Source organism: Chiloscyllium plagiosum, unplaced genomic scaffold (assembly GCF_037043375.1).
Source record: "Chiloscyllium plagiosum isolate Xiang-an unplaced genomic scaffold, Cpla_swu_hap1 HiC_scaffold_40, whole genome shotgun sequence".
Taxonomy (NCBI): Eukaryota; Metazoa; Chordata; class Chondrichthyes; order Orectolobiformes; family Hemiscylliidae; genus Chiloscyllium; species Chiloscyllium plagiosum.
The window spans coordinates 20,231,072-20,250,725 of record NW_028270178.1 but is presented as its reverse complement, the minus strand read 5'-3'; the positions used below and the strand labels follow the sequence as shown (position 1 = coordinate 20,250,725).

Genomic DNA, 19,654 nt, shown 5'->3' with positions numbered 1-19,654 from the left:
TGTTTGTCTGAACACCGCACCCCCTCCCCTCTCCCACAACCAACCCATCCCCCTTCCAAAAGCCAACCGACCCGCGCCCCCAACATTCGGGGCAAACCGAGGGCACTGTGACCACCCACCCCCACCAGCCCAAAGCCTGCACCTTGACCTTCTCTGGTTGACATTCCCCGAAATTTCCCGGGTGCGCACAAGGTGGGGCGAGAGGTCTGGTCAGGGAGGGCCCGTTCTGGAGGAGACTAACTCCGCCTATCCCCCCCAACCCCTCCACCCCCTCCCCCCTGTGCCCCCCCCCCCCCCGTCAAACGAGTGCGTCACGTCAGCTCTTCCCTGCCAGCTTCCGAGGACCGAAGATGCGGGAATACACCGCCCGTCCCGGTGCTTCACCGGGCCCAGACACCCAGACCGTCGCCCCTTAGGGATGCGGAGCGACCGGGAGTCAGGGAGCGTTCCGAATCCGTGAAACGGGACCGGGCGGGGATGCTTTGAAACCGAGGAGGGGCCTCAACCGAGGAAGAGACCGGGGAGCCGGGTGGGGATCTGGAAGGCGGTGATCCTCTCTCCCGAGTTGGCGGAGGTCGGAAGGAAAGCCGAGCAGTGAGACAGACCCAGGAACCCACCGGCAAAAGGCTGTCTCCCGTGGCAATGCTTCTGCATGGGGCAGAAAGCCAGGAGCCGGTCAGCCTGAAAAGTCCCACCAGGAGGGCAAACGTTCCGAGCATTCCCGAACCCGGACGAGAGACGCAAGTCCCAGAAACTTGATCCTTTCCCTGCCGGAGTCCGGGGGACGAGGAGGACACTGGGCGGACGCTTCGGCAGATCCTCACTCTGACCCACTGAGGATGAAGCCCTCGGTCGAGGGCCGCTTGGGAATCTCTCGTTGACCCGTGAAGGATTGCTCTCCGCTCGGCGCCGAGGAGGGGAACTGACGGACTGCACCCCATCCCTCCCCCCCCCCCCCCAACTTTGAGCTATTGCTGCCCATCGAGGCAGCGCTTCCCTCCCTCCAATGGCTGACTTCCTGAAGATCGCCATCCTGGGCGCCCCTGGGGTGGGCAAGACGGCCATCATCCAGCAGTTTGTGTGGAACCAGTTTGCAGAGGGCGCCCGGGCCCCGCACAGCGGGGTATACCACCCCTCTGTCGTCCTGAACGACCGCATTTACCACCTGGTCATCTTGGACATCCCAGCGTCGCTGGCCTTCACCGATAACCAACAGGTGAGGGAACCCCTGGCTCCGCTACCCCAATGGCGCCAGGCCATTTGGCCCACTGAGCCTGGACTGGCCTTTACACAGGGCCATCAAGATGGCCGACCCATCCCCATTTCCTCTCGAACGCTCCACTCTTTTTAAGATTCATTCACGGGGCGAGGGCTATTACTGGCCGGGCCTGGTATTTATTGCCCATCCCGGAGGGCAGCTGAGGGGGAGCCGCGTTGCTGTGGGTCTGGAGTCAGGTGGAGTTCAGGACATTTGTGAACCCATTGGTGGGTTTCCCCCCAACAATGGTTTCCCAGTCGGCGTTCCACTCTGCACTCCAGATCTGTACTGGATCCACAGTTCGCCACCAACTGTGGCAGGTTTAGAAGTCCGGCCTCAGACATTAACGGGGTCTCTGGATTGATAACACCTCTGGGCTTTTCTCACTTCCCCACCCCATCTCCCCCACCCTCACCCAAGGTGCACCTTCAAACCCCATCTCAATCCAGCCACTGGCTGCCTTAAACAACATGCAGGTAGAGCAGGCAGCGAAGAAAGCAAATGGCATGCTGGCCTTCATAACAAGAGGAATTGAGTCTAGGAGCAAAGAGGTTCTTCTGCAGCTGTACAGGGCCCTGGTGAGACCACGCCTGGAGTATCATGTGCAGTTCTGGTCTCCAAATTTGAGGAAAGACATTCTAGCTATTGAGGGAGTGAAGCGTAGGTTCACGAGGTCAATTCCTGGAATGGCTGGACTATCTTACGCTGAAAGACTGGAGCGACTGAGCTTGAGTTTAGAAGACTGAGAGGGGATCTGATTGAGACGAATCAGATTACTAAAGGATTGGACACTCTGGAGGCAGGAAACATGTTTCCGCTGATGGGTGAGTGCCGAACCAGAGGACACAGCTTAAAAATATGGGGTAGACCATTTAGGGCAGAGATGAGGAGAAACTTCTTCACCCAGAGAGTGGTGGCTGTGTGGAATGCTCTGCCCCAGAGGGCAGTGGAGGCCCAGTCTCTGGATTCATTTAAGAAAGAGTTGGATACAGCTCTCAAGGGTAGTGGAATCAAGGGTTATGGAGATAAGGCAGGAACAGGATACTGATTAAGGATGATCAGCCATGATCATATTGAATGGTGGTGCAGGCTCAAAGGGCAGAATGGCCTACTCCTGCACCTATTGTCGATTGCCACTTGTTCTTGTCCTTCAGGTGACACCTCACTCCATGTCCCGCTAGCATAGCTGGCACCGTGCGCCCCTCAGGGATATCCCCTTCACCCCACGCTCCTCCCTCGACATCCCGACGCACTGCTCTGTCAGTGAGTCTGGTGTTGGGTGGGACAGAGAGAGGGTGCCTCCTGCTGGCTACCACTGGGCGAGCAGATTGGCCATGAGGTTGGGGGTGGGGGGGGATGGTGGTGTTGGAGGGCGCGCCAGGCAGCAACACTGAAATGAAATGGTCTTGAACCCATGCCCTCAGCAGCGCCAACCGCGGAGGGCCCACTTCCCTTGGAGGGGGGTGTCAATGCGTTCGCAATGCCAAACCACCGAGAAGGTGGGGGTGGGCGTGGGGGCAGAGCCCGGAGCCCTCGCGCCAATTCTGCCACTCATTTCCCTCTAGAATTCTTCGGGTGATGAGGAAGTGGCTGGCTGCACCAGCCCAGGTTGGCCTGAAGGAGGCAGTGGTAGGCTCCAGCTTCTGGACACTGAAGGCAGCTTCCAGAGAGTTCCAGGGTCAGGATGGAGATGCTGCTGCTCCCATGTATCTGCTGCCCTCCTCGTTCGAAGTGGTGCATGACCACAGGTTCAGAATGGGCAGCTGTTGAACAAGATGTGGAATGTGATGCACAGCTTGGAGACAGCTCACACTCCTACCACCAAATCCCATTCGTCATTAAAACCACACACAGTGACTCCCAGTGTGATACAGAGACCGGAACTGCACACGGTGACTCCCAGTGTGATACAGAGATCGGAACTGTACACGGTGACTCCCAGTATGATACAGAGACAGGAACTCTACACAGTGACAACCAGTGTGATACAGAGACCGGAACTGTACACAGTGACTCCCAGTGTGATACAGAGACCGGAACTGTACACAGTGACTCCCAGTGTGGTACAGAGACCGGAACTGCACACAGTGACTCCCAGTGTGATACAGAGACTGGAACTGTACACAGTGACTCCCAGTGTGATACAGAGACCGGAACTGTACACAGTGACTCCCAGTGTGATACAGAGACGGGAACTGTACACAGTGACTCCCAGTGTGATACAGAGACCGGAACTGTACACAGTGACTCCCAGTGTGATACAGAGACCGGAACTGCACACAGTGACTCCCAGTGTGATACAGAGACCGGAACTGCACACAGTGACTCCCAGTGTGATACAGAGACCGGAACTGCACACAGTGACTCCCAGTGTGATACAGAGACAGGAACTCTACACAGTGACACCCAGTGTGATACAGAGACCGGAACTGGACACAGTGACTCCCAGTGTGATACAGAGACCGGAACTGTACACAGTGACTCCCAGTGTGGTACAGAGACCGGAACTGTACACAGTGACTCCCAGTGTGGAACACAGACTGGAACTGCACACAGTGACTCCCAGTGTGATACAGAGACTGGAACTGTACACAGTGACTCCCAGTGTGATACAGAGACCGGAACTGTACACAGTGACTCCCAGTGTGGAACAGAGACCGGAACTGTACACAGTGACTCCCAGTGTGATACAGAGACTGGAACTGCACACAGTGACACCCAGTGTGATACAGAAACCGGAGCTGCACACAGTGACTCCCAGTGTGGAACAGAGACCGGAACTGTACACAGTGACTCCCAGTGTGATACAGAGACCGGAACTGCACACAGTGACACCCAGTGAGATACAGAGACCGGAACTGCACACAGTGACTCCCAGTGTGATACAGAAACCGGAACTGCACACAGTGACTCCCAGTGTGGAACAGAGACCGGAACTGCACACAGTGACTCCCAGTGTGATACAGAGACAGGAACTCTACACAGTGACACCCAGTGTGATACAGAGACCGGAACTGTACACAGTGACTCCCAGTGTGATACAGAGACCGGAACTGTACACAGTGACTCCCAGTGTGGTACAGAGACCGGAACTGCACACAGTGACTCCCAGTGTGATACAGAAACCGGAACTGCACACAGTGACTCCCAGTGTGGAACAGAGACCGGAACTGCACACAGTGACTCCCAGTGTGATACAGAGACAGGAACTCTACACAGTGACACCCAGTGTGATACAGAGACCGGAACTGTACACAGTGACTCCCAGTGTGATACAGAGACCGGAACTGTACACAGTGACTCCCAGTGTGGTACAGAGACCGGAACTGCACACAGTGACTCCCAGTGTGGAACAGAGACCGGAACTGCACACAGTGACACCCAGTGTGATACAGAGACCGGAATTCTACACGGTGACCCCCAGTGTGATACAGAGACCGGAACTGCACACAGTGACTCCCAGTGTGATACAGAGACCGGAATTCTACACGGTGACCCCCAGTGTGATACAGAGACTGGAACTGTACACAGTGACTCCCAGTGTGATATGGAGACCGGAACTGTACACAGTGACTCCCAGTGTGATATGGAGACCGGAACTGTACACAGTGACTCCCAGTGTGATACAGAGACCAGAACTGTACACAGTGACTCCCAGTGTGGAACAGAGACCGGAACTGCACACAGTGACTCCCAGTGTGATATGGAGACCGGAACTGTACACAGTGACTCCCAGTGTGATACAGAGACCAGAACTGTACACAGTGACACCCAGTGTGGAACAGAGACCGGAACTGCACACAGTGACTCCCAGTGTGATACAGAGACTGGAACTGTACACAGTGACTCCCAGTGTGATACAGAGACCGGAACTGCATACAGTGACTCCCAGTGTGATACAGAGACCGGAACTGCACACAGTGACTCCCAGTGTGATACAGAGACCGGAACTGCACACAGTGACTCCCAGTGTGATACAGAGACCGGAACTGCACACAGTGACTCCCAGTGTGATACAGAGACCGGAACTGCACACAGTGACTCCCAGTGTGATACAGAGACAGGAACTCTACACAGTGACACCCAGTGTGATACAGAGACCGGAACTGGACACAGTGACTCCCATTGTGATACAGAGACCGGAACTGTACACAGTGACTCCCAGTGTGGTACAGAGACCGGAACTGTACACAGTGACTCCCAGTGTGATACAGAGACTGGAACTGTACACAGTGACTCCCAGTGTGATACAGAGACCGGAACTGCATACAGTGACTCCCAGTGTGATACAGAGACCGGAACTGCACACAGTGACTCCCAGTGTGATACAGAGACCGGAACTGCACACAGTGACTCCCAGTGTGATACAGAGACCGGAACTGCACACAGTGACTCCCAGTGTGATACAGAGACCGGAACTGCACACAGTGACTCCCAGTGTGATACAGAGACCGGAACTGCACACAGTGACTCCCAGTGTGATACAGAGACAGGAACTCTACACAGTGACACCCAGTGTGATACAGAGACCGGAACTGGACACAGTGACTCCCAGTGTGATACAGAGACCGGAACTGTACACAGTGACTCCCAGTGTGGTACAGAGACCGGAACTGTACACAGTGACTCCCAGTGTGGAACACAGACTGGAACTGCACACAGTGACTCCCAGTGTGATACAGAGACTGGAACTGTACACAGTGACTCCCAGTGTGATGCAGAGACCGGAACTGTACACAGTGACTCCCAGTGTGGAACAGAGACCGGAATTCTACACGGTGACCCCCAGTGTGATACAGAGACTGGAACTGTACACAGTGACTCCCAGTGTGATATAGAGACCGGAACTGTACACAGTGACTCCCAGTGTGGAACAGAGACCGGAACTGCACACAGTGACTCCCAGTGTGATATGGAGACCGGAACTGTACACAGTGACTCCCAGTGTGATACAGAGACTAGAACTGTACACAGTGACACCCAGTGTGGAACAGAGACCGGAACTGCACACAGTGACTCCCAGTGTGATACAGAGACTGGAACTGTACACAGTGACTCCCAGTGTGATACAGAGACCGGAACTGTACACAGTGACTCCCAGTGTGATACAGAGACCGGAACTGCATACAGTGACTCCCAGTGTGATACAGAGACCGGAACTGCACACAGTGACTCCCAGTGTGATACAGAGACAGGAACTCTACACAGTGACACCCAGTGTGATACAGAGACCGGAACTGGACACAGTGACTCCCAGTGTGATACAGAGACCGGAACTGTACACAGTGACTCCCAGTGTGATACAGAGACCGGAACTGTACACAGTGACTCCCAGTGTGGAAAACAGACCGGAACTGCACACAGTGACTCCCAGTGTGGAACAGAGACCGGAACTGCACACAGTGACTCCCAGTGTGATATGGAGACCGGAACTATACACAGTGACTCCCAGTGTGATACAGAGACCAGAACTGTACACAGTGACACCCAGTGTGGAACAGAGACCGGAACTGCACACAGTGACTCCCAGTGTGATACAGAGACTGGAACTGTACACAGTGACTCCCAGTGTGATACAGAGACCGGAACTGTACACAGTGAAACCCAGTGTGATACAGAAACCGGAGCTGCACACAGTGACTCCCAGTGTGGAACAGAGACCGGAACTGTACACAGTGACTCCCAGTGTGATACAGAGACCGGAACTGCACACAGTGACACCCAGTGAGATACAGAGACCGGAACTGCACACAGTGACTCCCAGTGTGATACAGAAACCGGAACTGCACACAGTGACTCCCAGTGTGGAACAGAGACCGGAACTGCACACAGTGACTCCCAGTGTGATACAGAGACAGGAACTCTACACAGTGACACCCAGTGTGATACAGAGACCGGAACTGTACACAGTGACTCCCAGTGTGATACAGAGACCGGAACTGTACACAGTGACTCCCAGTGTGGTACAGAGACCGGAACTGCACACAGTGACTCCCAGTGTGATACAGAGACCGGAACTGTACACGGTGACTCCCAGTGTGATACAGAGACCGGAACTGTACACAGTGACTCCCAGTGTGGTACAGAGACCGGAACTGTACACAGTGACTCCCAGTGTGGAACACAGACCGGAACTGCACACAGTGACTCCCAGTGTGATACAGAGACTGGAACTGTACACAGTGACTCCCAGTGTGATACAGAGACCGGAACTGTACACAGTGACTCCCAGTGTGATACAGAGACGGGAACTGTACACAGTGACTCCCAGTGTGATACAGAGACCGGAACTGTACACAGTGACTCCCAGTGTGATACAGAGACCGGAACTGCACACAGTGACTCCCAGTGTGATACAGAGACCGGAACTGCACACAGTGACTCCCAGTGTGATACAGAGACCGGAACTGCACACAGTGACTCCCAGTGTGATACAGAGATAGGAACTCTACACAGTGACACCCAGTGTGATACAGAGACCGGAACTGGACACAGTGACTCCCAGTGTGATACAGAGACCGGAACTGTACACAGTGACTCCCAGTGTGGTACAGAGACCGGAACTGTACACAGTGACTCCCAGTGTGGAACACAGACTGGAACTGTACACAGTGACTCCCAGTGTGATACAGAGACCGGAACTGCACACAGTGACTCCCAGTGTGATACAGAGACTGGAACTGTACACAGTGACTCCCAGTGTGATGCAGAGACCGGAACTGTACACAGTGACTCCCAGTGTGGAACAGAGACCGGAATTCTACACGGTGACCCCCAGTGTGATACAGAGACTGGAACTGTACACAGTGACTCCCAGTGTGATATAGAGACCGGAACTGTACACAGTGACTCCCAGTGTGGAACAGAGACCGGAACTGCACACAGTGACTCCCAGTGTGATATGGAGACCGGAACTGTACACAGTGACTCCCAGTGTGATACAGAGACCAGAACTGTACACAGTGACACCCAGTGTGGAACAGAGACCGGAACTGCACACAGTGACTCCCAGTGTGATACAGAGACTGGAACTGTACACAGTGACTCCCAGTGTGATACAGAGACCGGAACTGTACACAGTGACTCCCAGTGTGATACAGAGACCGGAACTGCATACAGTGACTCCCAGTGTGATACAGAGACCGGAACTGCACACAGTGACTCCCAGTGTGATACAGAGACCGGAACTGCACACAGTGACTCCCAGTGTGATACAGAGACAGGAACTCTACACAGTGACACCCAGTGTGATACAGAGACCGGAACTGGACACAGTGACTCCCAGTGTGATACAGAGACCGGAACTGTACACAGTGACTCCCAGTGTGGTACAGAGACCGGAACTGTACACAGTGACTCCCAGTGTGGAAAACAGACCGGAACTGCACACAGTGACTCCCAGTGTGGAACAGAGACCGGAACTGCACACAGTGACTCCCAGTGTGATATGGAGACCGGAACTGTACACAGTGACTCCCAGTGTGATACAGAGACCAGAACTGTACACAGTGACACCCAGTGTGGAACAGAGACCGGAACTGCACACAGTGACTCCCAGTGTGATACAGAGACTGGAACTGTACACAGTGACTCCCAGTGTGATACAGAGACCGGAACTGTACACAGTGACTCCCAGTGTGATACAGAGACCGGAACTGCATACAGTGACTCCCAGTGTGATACAGAGACCGGAACTGCACACAGTGACTCCCAGTGTGATACAGAGACCGGAACTGCACACAGTGACTCCCAGTGTGATACAGAGACCAGAACTGTACACAGTGACACCCAGTGTGGAACAGAGACCGGAACTGCACACAGTGACTCCCAGTGTGATACAGAGACTGGAACTGTACACAGTGACTCCCAGTGTGATACAGAGACCGGAACTGCACACAGTGACTCCCAGTGTGATACAGAGACTGGAACTGTACACAGTGACTCCCAGTGTGATACTGAGACCGGAACTGTACACAGTGACTCCCAGTGTGATACAGAGACCGGAACTGCATACAGTGACTCCCAGTGTGATACAGAGACAGGAACTCTACACAGTGACACCCAGTGTGATACAGAGACCGGAATTCTACACGGTGACCCCCAGTGTGATACAGAGACTGGAACTGTACACAGTGACTCCCAGTGTGATATGGAGACCGGAACTGTACACAGTGACTCCCAGTGTGATACAGAGACAGTAACTCTACACAGTGACACCCAGTGTGATACAGAGACCGGAATTCTACACGGTGACCCCCAGTGTGATACAGAGACCGGAACTGCACACAGTGACTCCCAGTGTGATACAGAGACCGGAATTCTACACGGTGACCCCCAGTGTGATACAGAGACTGGAACTGTACACAGTGACTCCCAGTGTGATATGGAGACCGGAACTGTACACAGTGACTCCCAGTGTGATATGGAGACCGGAACTGTACACAGTGACTCCCAGTGTGATACAGAGACCAGAACTGTACACAGTGACTCCCAGTGTGGAACAGAGACCGGAACTGCACACAGTGACTCCCAGTGTGATATGGAGACCGGAACTGTACACAGTGACTCCCAGTGTGATACAGAGACCAGAACTGTACACAGTGACACCCAGTGTGGAACAGAGACCGGAACTGCACACAGTGACTCCCAGTGTGATACAGAGACTGGAACTGTACACAGTGACTCCCAGTGTGATACAGAGACCGGAACTGCATACAGTGACTCCCAGTGTGATACAGAGACCGGAACTGCACACAGTGACTCCCAGTGTGATACAGAGACCGGAACTGCACACAGTGACTCCCAGTGTGATACAGAGACCGGAACTGCACACAGTGACTCCCAGTGTGATACAGAGACCGTAACTGCACACAGTGACTCCCAGTGTGATACAGAGACAGGAACTCTACACAGTGACACCCAGTGTGATACAGAGACCGGAACTGGACACAGTGACTCCCATTGTGATACAGAGACCGGAACTGTACACAGTGACTCCCAGTGTGGTACAGAGACCGGAACTGTACACAGTGACTCCCAGTGTGGAACACAGACCGGAACTGCACACAGTGACTCCCAGTGTGATACAGAGACTGGAACTGTACACAGTGACTCCCAGTGTGATACAGAGACCGGAACTGTACACAGTGACTCCCAGTGTGATACAGAGACGGGAACTGTACACAGTGACTCCCAGTGTGATACAGAGACCGGAACTGTACACAGTGACTCCCAGTGTGATACAGAGACCGGAACTGCACACAGTGACACCCAGTGTGGAACAGAGACCGGAACTGCACACAGTGACTCCCAGTGTGATACAGAGACTGGAACTGTACACAGTGACTCCCAGTGTGATACAGAGACCGGAACTGCACACAGTGACTCCCAGTGTGATACAGAGACTGGAACTGTACACAGTGACTCCCAGTGTGATACAGAGACCGGAACTGTACACAGTGACTCCCAGTGTGATACAGAGACCGGAACTGCATACAGTGACTCCCAGTGTGATACAGAGACAGGAACTCTACACAGTGACTCCCAGTGTGATACAGAGACCGGAACTGGACACAGTGACTCCCAGTGTGATACAGAGACCGGAACTGTACACAGTGACTCCCAGTGTGGTACAGAGACCGGAACTGTACACAGTGACTCCCAGTGTGGAACACAGACCGGAACTGCACACAGTGACTCCCAGTGTGATACAGAGACTGGAACTGTACACAGTGACTCCCAGTGTGATACAGAGACCGGAACTGTACACAGTGAAACCCAGTGTGATACAGAAACCGGAGCTGCACACAGTGACTCCCAGTGTGGAACAGAGACCGGAACTGTACACAGTGACTCCCAGTGTGATACAGAGACCGGAACTGCACACAGTGACACCCAGTGAGATACAGAGACCGGAACTGCACACAGTGACTCCCAGTGTGATACAGAAACCGGAACTGCACACAGTGACTCCCAGTGTGGAACAGAGACCGGAACTGCACACAGTGACTCCCAGTGTGATACAGAGACAGGAACTCTACACAGTGACACCCAGTGTGATACAGAGACCGGAACTGTACACAGTGACTCCCAGTGTGATACAGAGACCGGAACTGTACACAGTGACTCCCAGTGTGGTACAGAGACCGGAACTGCACACAGTGACTCCCAGTGTGATACAGAGACCGGAACTGTACACGGTGACTCCCAGTGTGATACAGAGACCGGAACTGTACACAGTGACTCCCAGTGTGGTACAGAGACCGGAACTGTACACAGTGACTCCCAGTGTGGAACACAGACCGGAACTGCACACAGTGACTCCCAGTGTGATACAGAGACTGGAACTGTACACAGTGACTCCCAGTGTGATACAGAGACCGGAACTGTACACAGTGACTCCCAGTGTGATACAGAGACCGGAACTGCACACAGTGACTCCCAGTGTGATACAGAGACCGGAACTGCACACAGTGACTCCCAGTGTGATACAGAGACCGGAACTGGACACAGTGACTCCCAGTGTGATACAGAGACCGGAACTGTACACAGTGACTCCCAGTGTGGTACAGAGACCGGAACTGTACACAGTGACTCCCAGTGTGGAACACAGACTGGAACTGTACACAGTGACTCCCAGTGTGATACAGAGACCGGAACTGCACACAGTGACTCCCAGTGTGATACAGAGACTGGAACTGTACACAGTGACTCCCAGTGTGATGCAGAGACCGGAACTGTACACAGTGACTCCCAGTGTGGAACAGAGACCGGAATTCTACACGGTGACCCCCAGTGTGATACAGAGACTGGAACTGTACACAGTGACTCCCAGTGTGATATAGAGACCGGAACTGTACACAGTGACTCCCAGTGTGGAACAGAGACCGGAACTGCACACAGTGACTCCCAGTGTGATATGGAGACCGGAACTGTACACAGTGACTCCCAGTGTGATACAGAGACCAGAACTGTACACAGTGACACCCAGTGTGGAACAGAGACCGGAACTGCACACAGTGACTCCCAGTGTGATACAGAGACTGGAACTGTACACAGTGACTCCCAGTGTGATACAGAGACCGGAACTGTACACAGTGACTCCCAGTGTGATACAGAGACCGGAACTGCATACAGTGACTCCCAGTGTGATACAGAGACCGGAACTGCACACAGTGACTCCCAGTGTGATACAGAGACCGGAACTGCACACAGTGACTCCCAGTGTGATACAGAGACAGGAACTCTACACAGTGACACCCAGTGTGATACAGAGACCGGAACTGGACACAGTGACTCCCAGTGTGATACAGAGACCGGAACTGTACACAGTGACTCCCAGTGTGGTACAGAGACCGGAACTGTACACAGTGACTCCCAGTGTGGAAAACAGACCGGAACTGCACACAGTGACTCCCAGTGTGGAACAGAGACCGGAACTGCACACAGTGACTCCCAGTGTGATATGGAGACCGGAACTGTACACAGTGACTCCCAGTGTGATACAGAGACCAGAACTGTACACAGTGACACCCAGTGTGGAACAGAGACCGGAACTGCACACAGTGACTCCCAGTGTGATACAGAGACTGGAACTGTACACAGTGACTCCCAGTGTGATACAGAGACCGGAACTGTACACAGTGACTCCCAGTGTGATACAGAGACCGGAACTGCATACAGTGACTCCCAGTGTGATACAGAGACCGGAACTGCACACAGTGACTCCCAGTGTGATACAGAGACCGGAACTGTACACAGTGACTCCCAGTGTGATACAGAGACCAGAACTGTACACAGTGACACCCAGTGTGGAACAGAGACCGGAACTACACACAGTGACTCCCAGTGTGATACAGAGACTGGAACTGTACACAGTGACTCCCAGTGTGATACAGAGACCGGAACTGCACACAGTGACTCCCAGTGTGATACAGAGACTGGAACTGTACACAGTGACTCCCAGTGTGATACAGAGACCGGAACTGTACACAGTGACTCCCAGTGTGATACAGAGACCGGAACTGCATACAGTGACTCCCAGTGTGATACAGAGACAGGAACTCTACACAGTGACACCCAGTGTGATACAGAGACCGGAACTGGACACAGTGACTCCCAGTGTGGTACAGAGACCGGAACTGTACACAGTGACTCCCAGTGTGGAACACAGACCGGAACTGCACACAGTGACTCCCAGTGTGATACAGAGACTGGAACTGTACACAGTGACTCCCAGTGTGATACAGAGACCGGAACTGTACACGGTGACTCCCAGTGTGATACAGAGACCGGAACTGTACACAGTGACTCCCAGTGTGGTACAGAGACCGGAACTGTACACAGTGACTCCCAGTGTGGAACACAGACCGGAACTGCACACAGTGACTCCCAGTGTGATACAGAGACTGGAACTGTACACAGTGACTCCCAGTGTGATACAGAGACCGGAACTGTACACAGTGACTCCCAGTGTGATACAGAGACGGGAACTGTACACAGTGACTCCCAGTGTGATACAGAGACCGGAACTGTACACAGTGACTCCCAGTGTGATACAGAGACCGGAACTGCACACAGTGACTCCCAGTGTGATACAGAGACCGGAACTGCACACAGTGACTCCCAGTGTGATACAGAGACCGGAACTGCACACAGTGACTCCCAGTGTGATACAGAGATAGGAACTCTACACAGTGACACCCAGTGTGATACAGAGACCGGAACTGGACACAGTGACTCCCAGTGTGATACAGAGACCGGAACTGTACACAGTGACTCCCAGTGTGGTACAGAGACCGGAACTGTACACAGTGACTCCCAGTGTGGAACACAGACTGGAACTGTACACAGTGACTCCCAGTGTGATACAGAGACCGGAACTGCACACAGTGACTCCCAGTGTGATACAGAGACTGGAACTGTACACAGTGACTCCCAGTGTGATGCAGAGACCGGAACTGTACACAGTGACTCCCAGTGTGGAACAGAGACCGGAATTCTACACGGTGACCCCCAGTGTGATACAGAGACTGGAACTGTACACAGTGACTCCCAGTGTGATATAGAGACCGGAACTGTACACAGTGACTCCCAGTGTGGAACAGAGACCGGAACTGCACACAGTGACTCCCAGTGTGATATGGAGACCGGAACTGTACACAGTGACTCCCAGTGTGATACAGAGACCAGAACTGTACACAGTGACACCCAGTGTGGAACAGAGACCGGAACTGCACACAGTGACTCCCAGTGTGATACAGAGACTGGAACTGTACACAGTGACTCCCAGTGTGATACAGAGACCGGAACTGTACACAGTGACTCCCAGTGTGATACAGAGACCGGAACTGCATACAGTGACTCCCAGTGTGATACAGAGACCGGAACTGCACACAGTGACTCCCAGTGTGATACAGAGACCGGAACTGCACACAGTGACTCCCAGTGTGATACAGAGACAGGAACTCTACACAGTGACACCCAGTGTGATACAGAGACCGGAACTGGACACAGTGACTCCCAGTGTGATACAGAGACCGGAACTGTACACAGTGACTCCCAGTGTGGTACAGAGACCGGAACTGTACACAGTGACTCCCAGTGTGGAAAACAGACCGGAACTGCACACAGTGACTCCCAGTGTGGAACAGAGACCGGAACTGCACACAGTGACTCCCAGTGTGATATGGAGACCGGAACTGTACACAGTGACTCCCAGTGTGATACAGAGACCAGAACTGTACACAGTGACACCCAGTGTGGAACAGAGACTGGAACTGCACACAGTGACTCCCAGTGTGATACAGAGACTGGAACTGTACACAGTGACTCCCAGTGTGATACAGAGACCGGAACTGTACACAGTGACTCCCAGTGTGATACAGAGACCGGAACTGCATACAGTGACTCCCAGTGTGATACAGAGACCGGAACTGCACACAGTGACTCCCAGTGTGATACAGAGACCGGAACTGTACACAGTGACTCCCAGTGTGATACAGAGACCAGAACTGTACACAGTGACACCCAGTGTGGAACAGAGACCGGAACTGCACACAGTGACTCCCAGTGTGATACAGAGACTGGAACTGTACACAGTGACTCCCAGTGTGATACAGAGACCGGAACTGCACACAGTGACTCCCAGTGTGATACAGAGACTGGAACTGTACACAGTGACTCCCAGTGTGATACTGAGACCGGAACTGTACACAGTGACTCCCAGTGTGATACAGAGACCGGAACTGCATACAGTGACTCCCAGTGTGATACAGAGACAGGAACTCTACACAGTGACACCCAGTGTGATACAGAGACCGGAATTCTACACGGTGACCCCCAGTGTGATACAGAGACTGGAACTGTACACAGTGACTCCCAGTGTGATATGGAGACCGGAACTGTACACAGTGACTCCCAGTGTGATACAGAGACAGGAACTCTACACAGTGACACCCAGTGTGATACAGAGACCGGAATTCTACACGGTGACCCCCAGTGTGATACAGAGACCGGAACTGCACACAGTGACTCCCAGTGTGATACAGAGACCGGAATTCTACACGGTGACCCCCAGTGTGATACAGAGACTGGAACTGTACACAGTGACTCCCAGTGTGATATGGAGACCGGAACTGTACACAGTGACTCCCAGTGTGATATGGAGACCGGAACTGTACACAGTGACTCCCAGTGTGATACAGAGACCAGAACTGTACACAGTGACTCCCAGTGTGGAACAGAGACCGGAACTGCACACAGTGACTCCCAGTGTGATATGGAGACCGGAACTGTACACAGTGACTCCCAGTGTGATACAGAGACCAGAACTGTACACAGTGACACCCAGTGTGGAACAGAGACCGGAACTGCACACAGTGACTCCCAGTGTGATACAGAGACTGGAACTGTACACAGTGACTCCCAGTGTGATACAGAGACCGGAACTGCATACAGTGACTCCCAGTGTGATACAGAGACCGGAACTGCACACAGTGACTCCCAGTGTGATACAGAGACCGGAACTGCACACAGTGACTCCCAGTGTGATACAGAGACCGGAACTGCACACAGTGACTCCCAGTGTGATACAGAGACCGGAACTGCACACAGTGACTCCCAGTGTGATACAGAGACAGGAACTCTACACAGTGACACCCAGTGTGATACAGAGACCGGAACTGGACACAGTGACTCCCATTGTGATACAGAGACCGGAACTGTACACAGTGACTCCCAGTGTGGTACAGAGACCGGAACTGTACACAGTGACTCCCAGTGTGGAACACAGACCGGAACTGCACACAGTGACTCCCAGTGTGATACAGAGACTGGAACTGTACACAGTGACTCCCAGTGTGATACAGAGACCGGAACTGTACACAGTGACTCCCAGTGTGATACAGAGACGGGAACTGTACACAGTGACTCCCAGTGTGATACAGAGACCGGAACTGTACACAGTGACTCCCAGTGTGATACAGAGACCGGAACTGCACACAGTGACACCCAGTGTGGAACAGAGACCGGAACTGCACACAGTGACTCCCAGTGTGATACAGAGACTGGAACTGTACACAGTGACTCCCAGTGTGATACAGAGACCGGAACTGCACACAGTGACTCCCAGTGTGATACAGAGACTGGAACTGTACACAGTGACTCCCAGTGTGATACAGAGACCGGAACTGTACACAGTGACTCCCAGTGTGATACAGAGACCGGAACTGCATACAGTGACTCCCAGTGTGATACAGAGACAGGAACTCTACACAGTGACTCCCAGTGTGATACAGAGACCGGAACTGGACACAGTGACTCCCAGTGTGATACAGAGACCGGAACTGTACACAGTGACTCCCAGTGTGGTACAGAGACCGGAACTGTACACAGTGACTCCCAGTGTGGAACACAGACCGGAACTGCACACAGTGACTCCCAGTGTGATACAGAGACTGGAACTGTACACAGTGACTCCCAGTGTGATACAGAGACCGGAACTGTACACAGTGAAACCCAGTGTGATACAGAAACCGGAGCTGCACACAGTGACTCCCAGTGTGGAACAGAGACCGGAACTGTACACAGTGACTCCCAGTGTGATACAGAGACCGGAACTGCACACAGTGACACCCAGTGAGATACAGAGACCGGAACTGCACACAGTGACTCCCAGTGTGATACAGAAACCGGAACTGCACACAGTGACTCCCAGTGTGGAACAGGGACCGGAACTGCACACAGTGACTCCCAGTGTGATACAGAGACAGGAACTCTACACAGTGACACCCAGTGTGATACAGAGACCGGAACTGTACACAGTGACTCCCAGTGTGATACAGAGACCGGAACTGTACACAGTGACTCCCAGTGTGGTACAGAGACCGGAACTGCACACAGTGACTCCCAGTGTGATACAGAGACCGGAACTGTACACGGTGACTCCCAGTGTGATACAGAGACCGGAACTGTACACAGTGACTCCCAGTGTGGTACAGAGACCGGAACTGTACACAGTGACTCCCAGTGTGGAACACAGACCGGAACTGCACACAGTGACTCCCAGTGTGATACAGAGACTGGAACTGTACACAGTGACTCCCAGTGTGATACAGAGACCGGAACTGTACACAGTGACTCCCAGTGTGATACAGAGACTGGAACTGTACACAGTGACTCCCAGTGTGATACAGAGACCGGAACTGTACACAGTGAAACCCAGTGTGATACAGAAACCGGAGCTGCACACAGTGACTCCCAGTGTGGAACAGAGACCGGAACTGTACACAGTGACTCCCAGTGTGATACAGAGACCGGAACTGCACACAGTGACACCCAGTGAGATACAGAGACCGGAACTGCACACAGTGACTCCCAGTGTGATACAGAAACCGGAACTGCACACAGTGACTCCCAGTGTGGAACAGAGACCGGAACTGCACACAGTGACTCCCAGTGTGATACAGAGACAGGAACTCTACACAGTGACACCCAGTGTGATACAGAGACCGGAACTGTACACAGTGACTCCCAGTGTGATACAGAGACCGGAACTGTACACAGTGACTCCCAGTGTGGTACAGAGACCGGAACTGCACACAGTGACTCCCAGTGTGATACAGAGACCGGAACTGTACACGGTGACTCCCAGTGTGATACAGAGACCGGAACTGTACACAGTGACTCCCAGTGTGGTACAGAGACCGGAACTGTACACAGTGACTCCCAGTGTGGAACACAGACCGGAACTGCACACAGTGACTCCCAGTGTGATACAGAGACTGGAACTGTACACAGTGACTCCCAGTGTGATACAGAGACCGGAACTGTACACAGTGACTCCCAGTGTGATACAGAGACCGGAACTGCACACAGTGACTCCCAGTGTGATACAGAGACCGGAACTGCACACAGTGACTCCCAGTGTGATACAGAGACCGGAACTGGACACAGTGACTCCCAGTGTGATACAGAGACCGGAACTGTACACAGTGACTCCCAGTGTGGTACAGAGACCGGAACTGTACACAGTGACTCCCAGTGTGGAACACAGACTGGAACTGTACACAGTGACTCCCAGTGTGATACAGAGACCGAAACTGCACACAGTGACTCCCAGTGTGATACAGAGACTGGAACTGTACACAGTGACTCCCAGTGTGATGCAGAGACCGGAACTGTACACAGTGACTCCCAGTGTGGAACAGAGACCGGAATTCTACACGGTGACCCCCAGTGTGATACAGAGACTGGAACTGTACACAGTGACTCCCAGTGTGATATAGAGACCGGAACTGTACACAGTGACTCCCAGTGTGGAACAGAGACCGGAACTGCACACAGTGACTCCCAGTGTGATATGGAGACCGGAACTGTACACAGTGACTCCCAGTGTGATACAGAGACCAGAACTGTACACAGTGACACCCAGTGTGGAACAGAGACCGGAACTGCACACAGTGACTCCCAGTGTGATACAGAGACTGGAACTGTACACAGTGACTCCCAGTGTGATACAGAGACCGGAACTGTACACAGTGACTCCCAGTGTGATACAGAGACCGGAACTGCATACAGTGACTCCCAGTGTGATACAGAGACCGGAACTGCACACAGTGACTCCCAGTGTGATACAGAGACCGGAACTGCACACAGTGACTCCCAGTGTGATACAGAGACAGGAACTCTACACAGTGACACCCAGTGTGATACAGAGACCGGAACTGGACACAGTGACTCCCAGTGTGATACAGAGACCGGAACTGTACACAGTGACTCCCAGTGTGGTACAGAGACCGGAACTGTACACAGTGACTCCCAGTGTGGAAAACAGACCGGAACTGCACACAGTGACTCCCAGTGTGGAACAGAGACCGGAACTGCACACAGTGACTC

General features: G+C 53.2%; 1 protein-coding gene across 1 annotated transcript in view; it reads left to right on the top strand.

Annotated features, from left to right (window-relative positions):
- Window positions 1–274: 274 nt before the first annotated feature.
- LOC122545659 (ras-like protein family member 10B) overlaps window positions 275–19,654 on the top strand; it is a 62,186-nt gene continuing 42,806 nt past the window's right edge. The window contains exon 1 of the mRNA XM_087981577.1: window positions 275–1,216. Within this exon, the coding sequence (XP_087837703.1) occupies window positions 1,007–1,216 (210 nt within the window). The 5' untranslated portion in view covers window positions 275–1,006. The remainder of the gene's footprint in view (window positions 1,217–19,654) is intronic.